At 41.7% G+C, this 8,448-nt stretch overlaps 1 protein-coding gene and 1 pseudogene across 1 annotated transcript in view; one reads left to right on the top strand and one right to left on the bottom strand.

The window, feature by feature from the left end:
• The window catches only part of SLC23A2 (solute carrier family 23 member 2), a 101,381-nt gene that overhangs the window by 73,409 nt on the left and 19,524 nt on the right, over positions 1-8,448 (top strand). Inside the window, exons 9-10 of the mRNA XM_011369975.2 lie at positions 6,594-6,714; positions 7,233-7,389. Coding sequence (XP_011368277.1) covers positions 6,594-6,714; positions 7,233-7,389 — 278 coding nt within the window. The remainder of the gene's footprint in view (positions 1-6,593; positions 6,715-7,232; positions 7,390-8,448) is intronic.
• On the bottom strand, positions 1,889-3,898 carry LOC105299244 (annotated as a pseudogene).

Here is an 8,448-nt window from a genome sequence, read left to right as displayed (position 1 = left end):
CTCAGTTTTATCTGTGAATTTTTCTGTCGAGCTTTTCATTTTTCCTCTCGTGTTTTTGAGTTTGCAAGAGCTCATCTTTTGTACTCGAGGTGTCACTTCTGTAAAGGCAGAGACTCAGCTCTGTACTGGTCACCATGGCACCCACAGCACCCTGGCTCACCATCTGTCACAGAGACGTGTTGGGTAAGCAGGTTGTGAATAAGTGAGGGGAGGAGCACGGGACATGAGCATAGTTGTGATCACGAGAAAAGTCAAGAGTGTGTCGAAGGACTTTTATCCCTAAAAGAAGCCCTGGGCTCCAGTGATTAGGCAGTGAGTGTATCACATCCTCAAAGAAAAGAGAACACACGCACCATTTAAACTGTTCTGGAGCTTTGAGAAAGAAGAGAATTTCGCAGTCAATTTTATCTTAATGTCAAATGCTGACAGAGTTACTACAAAAGGGAGAGTCTGACCAATTCTTTCTTCCTGGGGTTTTGTAAAACCCTGAGCTGAGTTTACGTGTGTTCAGGTAGTATTGCGCTAAAGCTCAGCGTTTTTCTCTACTTAAGGCTCCTTGTAATCTTTTAAAACGCAAGTATGCACAAGACTCTTGAAAAAAGGGCCTTCGTTTCCAGCTCTGCACACGGTTATTGTACTTTTTTTTTTTTACAATACTATCTGTAAACATCCAGGAGGAATGTTCTTTGGAACATTGTTTGGGAAAATGCTGGTACAGATAATACAATAAAAGAACAATACATTTTGTGTCATTTCAAGAACTCAAAGATGATTATATATTAGAAAATGTATTAATAAAATCCATTATGGGTCCATGTGGATTTTATTAATAAAAACCATGGTGATACATACAATCATTCAACCTGTATCCCTGCTGGAAGTGTTAGCATTCATCATTCTTAGTGGTGAAAGACAAGTCAGGCCTACCTGTTGAAATCAGAAATTGAGATAAGCATGTTTATCATCACTAGTATCATTTAAAGTTATCTCGGATGTGCTAACCCATGTGAAAGAAAATAAAATAAAATAATGTGGATCAATACCAGAAAGGTCAGGGAGAAGGAAATAGTGACTTGCCCTTATAAAATTTAAAACACATTCCAGAGCTTAATAACGAGAGTGGTCCTAGGTCAGTAATGACTTTGGCAGAGTAGAACAGGAGGGATAGAAATAAAACCAAGATAAAGTTCATGTTTAGTATATGATGCAGTCATATTTGATAGCGGTGGGAAATGGAAGAATTGTGTGGGAAAAATGAGATAATTATTTGGAAAAAAGTTAGATTCCTACTTTATATTAAATCACATTTCAGTTAAATTAAGACTTAAATGTAGAAAAAGTGCTGGAAGAAAACCAATATAAATATTTAATCTTAAAACAGGGAAGATTCCCCCCCCCCAAGAGTATATTAAATTGTTTATTCATTACATATTATAATGGATGATACACAAGTTTCATCCCTATCTATAATTTTATCTGGCATCATAATTTATTTTAGATATATTGCATAGTATATGCCAGTAATCATTAATAACCAAATAAACTTCATGACTGCTTGGGTGACCCTTTTAACGGTGAACTTCACATTATAACAGAATAACTGTCAATTCAACTACACCAGGGTTTTTGAAGACAATGGCTTCTGCACCCAAGCAGGTTGTAAATAAATTTCAAATGGAACTGGCATCCCCCAAAGGGATTGTAACTTCACACTGTTGGGGTCATTTACTAAGATGGCTTCAGAGTAGACTAACTTTACACAACACATTTTTAAAAAGATACATTTATTCAGTGTTATGATTAGACTGTTAACATTTAGCAATCAACAGCATGAATGCAAAAAAAAAAAGTACGTTAATATACCCTTTGCTGGAATGCCGCTACACTTTCTACAGAACTGAAACTACACTTTCTACAGAACTGAAACTAAAATAAACCATCACACAATGTCACAAATACAGTCCTCAAGTTAGAGTTATTTGCCCATACACGAGTGTTGACTAAAACGTGTCTTTGTAGCGGCGAGGCCCTGTCACCACTGTACAACACAAATCCATTGTAACCTGTAGATTCCCCGTTCTCTGGCTCGCCTCTCCCCCTAAGCTTAGTTTCCTGCCAGTAATTAAAACCTTTTGCCACTGCCGTAGCTACTGCTGCTGCTGGAACCGCCATAAGCCATCTTGGTTTCATGGTTGGGCAAAGGATTGGTCTCCACCACCTTAGAAGCTTCTGCCTCCAAAGTCTTCCTCCTTTCATGGGTCCAAGGTTCAAAGATTGATAGTTGTAATTGTCAGAATCATTGTAGCTTCCACCACCTCCAGAAATGCTTCCATCGTTACCAAATCCATTGTAGCCATCCCACGGCCACCGTGTCCTTTACTGCTGCGGCTGCCACCAAAGCCATCCCGACCACTGAAGTTTCCTCCATGACCGAAGCTGTCATTCCCACCAAAACCACCACCACCGATGCTTCCAGAACCACGTCAGCCTGTTTGGCTGGAGGAAGCCCCAGCCATCTCTTGCTCTGATAGGGCTTTCCTTCCCGCACAGTTATGCCTTTCACAATGTGGTATTTCTGAATGACAGTCTTGTCTCCAGAGTGATAGTCATCAAAGGTTACAAAAGCAAAGCCTCTCTTCATGCCACTGCCTCAGTCAGGCATGATTTCAGTCATTTCAGTTCCCCATACTGTTCAAAATAATCTCTTAGGTGATGTTCTTCAGTGTCATCTTTAATGCCACCAGCAGAAATCTTTTTTACAGTGAATTGGGCACCAGGTTTTGGAGACCCTTCTTTTGGGATGGCCCTTTTTGGTTCTGCAGCTCTTCCATCCACCTCGTGTGGCCTTGCATTCATGGCTACATCCACCTCCTCCACAGTGGCACACTGGACAAGCCCAAAGCTTCCGGAACGCTTGGAGTTTGGATCGCTCATCACCCCACAGTCTGTGAGCGTTCCCCAATGCTCAGAATTGCTCCCCAGACACTCATTGTGCTCAGACCTCCGATGAAGAGCTTCCTCAGCCGTTTGGGCCCTTGGGAGACTCCGACTTAGACCTGACAACCGCAGGAGGGGAGACTTTTTTAACAATGCTTATTTCTTGGAATCCACAGATAGAAGACAAGATCTTAAAGCAGATAATGAGAAAAGATCAGTAAATTTTACTTCTAATGCATTTAAAACTCATATCAAAAACCACTGAAACTAAATTATAAATGAATCTGGGAAAATATAACCAATTTCACCAGAAAGGCCAATGTCCCCAGTTTATAGTTTCACTAATTGATTTAAAGGAGAGCGAGTCCTGGTGGAGTAATGGATGAAGGATATAATATGAACAGCCATTTAAGAAATACAAATAGCTGATTAATGTGTAAAAAAGGGTTATCCCCCTCCCCCAGTGCATATGAAAATGCACATTCACAGGGATTCTGTGGGCAGTGGAGTACTGGTGATGGATTAGGTTTTACAACATGAGTCCTAGGTCTCCAAAAGAGGTGGCATTTAGAGACAGTCTCTGGAGGGTAAATGTGTTAACATTTCTAATACCATGCATAGGTCCTTGTTGGGAACTGTGTTTTTACTGAGAAAACTTGCATTTTCGTTACTTTTCTTAGGCATAATTTCAAACTTATTCAAAAGTAGAGGAGTATAACATGAACCTTCCAGTACCATCACCAAACACTCAGAAGAAATCTCATTTTATCTGTACCCTCAAATGTATTAAAATTCTAGTCATTTGAAGTTTAACAGTAATTAAACAGGGAAATCTAAAGTAGTAGTCCTTCCCACCCATCCCCATCCCTTAAAAAATCTCATGATTAGTAAAACTTTAATATTCTTTTATATTTTATATTGTTCGTGCATAAATATAAGCATACTTACACAACTTTACCATTATAAGATGATACAGTTTTTTAAATTGATGAAATTGGTAGAGATTTGAAAGTATGATAAGACTCTATGTTACAGAGAGTAGCAAATGAATGTCCTTGGTCCCTGGGTGGAACTGTAAATTCACCCAACCTTTCTGTACATATTTGGCAGTTTGTATCAGAAGCTTTTTAATCAGGTGTTTACTGTTCGACAGATCCGTCCCAGTCCTAGGAACTTGTAAGGAGATACTGAGGCAGGTCAGGGAAGGGTGATCTATCACCGTGTTTCTGTTGCTCCCAGCGTCACACCGTGTGGGAACTGTTAAACGAGATGCGGTACAGCTATAGGGCTGAATGCTAAGCAGTCACTAAGATGCTGTTTCAGATTTCCATCTGTTGAGGTTGTGTCATTAACAGGGCTACAAGCTGGTTGGGAAGTGGCATGTAAAGTATGATTCCACTTTGGGTCAGATGATGGATGACATGTTCGTGCTCTGAGGACAAGGATGATTTCAGGCAGTCCTGTCTCCCTCTCTATTCCCAGACGACACATCAATATCCCAGGAATGGAAGCCAATGAGGTGATAGACCAGAATGCTCCATGGTTGTCACCCAGTGGGGATGATGAGAGATCTTTAAGATCTTGTCCTTTTTTTTTTTTTTTTTAACTTATCTGCCTTTTATAATTTTCCTACATTTTAGTACGTATTTTTTGAAAAATATTTGTAAGGTAAAAGAAAGGTCAACAAAGAAGCGACATGTAAACATGAGGTAGAAAGAGCCAGCTATGGCGGACCAAACTCTGGCCAGAGGATCTGAGGCTCAGACCCTTGTCTCTCCTCTGCTCGGCCAAGGTATGTGAACATAGGCACGCCCCCCTCCCCACCTTCTGCCTCTGCTGTGGGGTTGCCTGCCCTGCCTGCTCCACAGGTGTATTTGAGGATAACCATAAATTAGAAGTAGATGGATTTTAGAATGGGAAGAAAATGGAGCTCTCATCTGCCCAGCCCATTCACTCAACTCGCACTGCCAGATTTAGGCCTGAGATTTAGGTGTCCTTCCTTGAATTTTTGTATGTGTCCCCCTACCTTTTATAAACAGGCTTTGAAAAGTGAACACCACAGTTCAGGCGCAATTGCCCCATGGGATGCCACATAAAATAATAATAATAGCAGACTTAGGATCTTTTGGGATCTCAGAGTGTTCACTTTGAAATTAATCGGTAGCATTTTTTAAAACCTGAATTTTTCGTTTTTGTCTAAGTTTAAAACAAAGCAGTTTTAATATCCTTCATTGCCGTATCATTTTTTGTTGTAGTAGTTGTTGTTAAATTCCACCACCCCAGGGAAGTTGGAATAACTTGAGCATTATGTATGTTTTCAGTGTTTTCAACCTTGAATTGGTACTGGCCTGGTGACTTTGTGGTAGGCCAGAGACCCTCGACGCCCAAGTAGGTGGGGGGAGATGGTGAAGCAGCACAGGCCTGTTCTGCAGCCGGCTACTGTTCGTACCTCATTAGATACATGACAGGAAAGCTGCACTTGACCAGCGAGATCAGAGCTGATAATTCCATTTCAGCAATTAGAACTGTACCCAGGAACCATTAAGCTTAGCTCTGATGGAGAACCCACTCTTCGGCCAACTGTGTCTTGGGTTGTAAGTCAAAGAGTGATTCCCAGTGGGTGATGAAACACACCATTGTGTGTATGCCTTTATTGCTTCAGTCATGGGGAGCCATCCCACACCTGCCACACTCGGGAGTAGACTGACGAGAATGTCTCGGGCCTGTTGCAGGAAAGTCACTTGTCATTGCTGCTTCCTGCAGCCCTCAGGGCATCTCGGTCAGGAGTGTGGGGTTCAGGGTGAAGGGCCTTCTGAGCCAGCCCAGGCCTCCCAGCCCTTATGATCCGTGTGGCAAAGTGATTCAGAGCCCAGGCCCTAGAGCTGGACCCTTGGCCTGCCCACCCTGCAAGCTGTAGCTGCATGACCTTGGACTGCTGGCTTTGTCTCTCTAAAGGAGATGACCACAGAAGCCACTGCAGAACAGTGAGATGAGGCGATGGGTGGGGAGACCTTCCTATAATGTCTGACACACGAAACCGCTTAGCGTGAATATGGAATTCTGTATATCGCTTTCTTGAACATTGAAGCTTTACTTTTTGCTTTTTAAAGGTAATTTATGCTTTTTTAAGTAAATCAGAAAGTACAGAAAAGTAGAAAAAGTTGCGTTATCATATTGCCAACCGAAGCCAATCCCTGTGAGCATTTTGGATCCGTCCTCACTGTTTGCACGTATGCGTGTGCGTCTATGTGCACACTCGTGTGGTAGTTGCTTGTTTTTCAGTTAATTTGTGGTTGTAATTACACTGGCTTTTTGTTGTATTTGGCAGCCTCTCTCTCTCCCTTACATAGTGTGAGCTTTTCCCATCAGCGTATACATTCTTTGGGTTTTCTTGTTCTGTTAAGGAAAATTTAGCCAAGGCATTTACATAATAATTTCATTTCTGTATCAAATAACGCTAAGAGAAAGAGTTCTAATATCTTTCCAAAAACAGCGTTGCCAAAAGACAGTTTCCCAAATAACGGTTAAGAACACGAGCAGCTTTCTAGAGAAATGAGTTGATCACACGTAGTCACTTTTGCCATTGAAGATTTGAGCAATATTTTAAAACACAGACATACGGCCTTTAACACAGTTTATTTTCTTTCTCTCCTCAGGACAATTTTCCTAGTATTACTATTTTCTCAGTATGCCAGAAATGTTAAATTTCCTCTCCCAATTTACAAATCCAAGAAAGGATGGACTGCGTACAAGTTGCAGCTTTTCAAAATGTTCCCTGTGAGTTGTCACCTTTTTTTATCTTTCCTGACAGTATTGCCTTTGGTTCATTATGTACAACGTTTATGTGAAAGGAAGGTTTTAAGCAGGTTCTCCTGAGGGGACCACGTCTGTGCAGCGACATTGGGGTACTAATGACCACCCACGTCGTCATGGACTTAAAAGTGGCGGCAGCTTCCAATTCTGAAATCCTTAGTAGTGCGAAAGAGGACGTTGCTAGTTCCTGGGACTGAGAGGGCTAACCCCACGTTGCCTTGGCAGGCACCTTGTCCATTATCCTTATTCTACTAGTTAGACCTAAGGTTAAAGTAACTCTACCTGGATAAAACTGCTTTCTCTAAATGTGATTCTATTTAAGGAATAATAGGCTTTCAGCAAATCTGTCACAGGGTTTTTCAGCAAAGTACTGACAGCGGTAGATCCTGGGGGTGTTATACTCAGACGTAGGAAGGCATGTGTTTTGCCAACAACCACCACTCCTCTTGGCCTGATCGAGTCTTTTCCTTCGACCACTTCAGATCATCCTGGCCATCCTCGTGTCCTGGCTGCTCTGCTTCATCTTCACAGTGACAGACGTCTTTCCTCCTGACAGCACCAAGTATGGCTTCTACGCTCGAACAGATGCCAGGCAGGGCGTGCTTCTGGTGGCTCCATGGTTTAAGGTCCCATACCCGTGTAAGTATTCTGGTTGGCCAGAGGGTTCAGGAGCTCACGAGGGGCCAGCTCAGCGGAGTAGGAAGTTGACAGCAGGAAAAGCCTCTTTGTCCCTCAGGGTCTTATCGTTCTGGTCGTTAGAGGATTCGACCCCACAAAAAGGGAAGCCCTGTCCTTAGAGACCATAATTAACACACAGAGACTAACCAGCTCCCTTCTCAGATTAACTAGTTGGTTCTTTTGGTTCCACTAGGGTGAAATCCTGGCGAAGGGGTCTCTTGCCAGGTTTGAGATCTGATGGTTATAGGATTTAAGGGCAGCTGCTTAGAAAGTAAGTATGTAGCTACACAGAACCCAGGCCACCGAAGTGAACAGACTTGAGTGGGAGGGGCATGAAGATTAGCAAGCACACTGCTCAAGTATGATGGAATTTGTATTATCTTTTAATGGGCAGCTGTAATCTTTTTTAAAATGTCATAGCTGTCAGAAGTAAACTGATTCACAGATGGGTGGAAGATGGATCATAAGTTATAATTTAAATGTTAGATAACTTTTGGCAAGGAGGGGGCCAGTCGCCAGCTGAGGTGTCACTTGGATTCATGTATCCCACCTTCTAGACCCCTCCCCAAAAGTGACTCTCTGAACCCAGTGGTCATTAATGCTTGGTTATTCTGTTGTGAAGACTGTTCTGGCACTTGACGTTTTAATTAGAATTGAAGCCCAAGCTTAGTCAGGTAGTGCTAATTTATTCCCCTGTTTAAGCAGTCACATCTTCACATTTTACAATGACAGTGACAAGGAGAGAAAGCAAGAAAAGCCAAGAATATTAAGATTGGGTCAAAGACAACTGTTCTAGGCATGTTAAATGATGGCAACATTGACAGTTGTTCCTTCTGTTCTTGACACATTTACAGACACTTAAAAAAGAAGTATAGTCTTTCTAAAATAACGTTCTCATCAGATCATATGGTCTAAATATATATTTATATATACCTATCCTTTTAAAAAATGCATGATTCATAAATATACTTGTAATCTGAGATAAAATGAGATTAAAAGTCAGTTGGTGAGGCATGGGAG

This window comes from Pteropus vampyrus, unplaced genomic scaffold (genome assembly GCF_000151845.1).
Source record: "Pteropus vampyrus isolate Shadow unplaced genomic scaffold, Pvam_2.0 Scaffold7, whole genome shotgun sequence".
NCBI lineage: Eukaryota > Metazoa > Chordata > Mammalia > Chiroptera > Pteropodidae > Pteropus > Pteropus vampyrus.
Note: the sequence above shows the minus strand (reverse complement) of the source record. Positions and strands in the feature narration are given on the sequence as shown.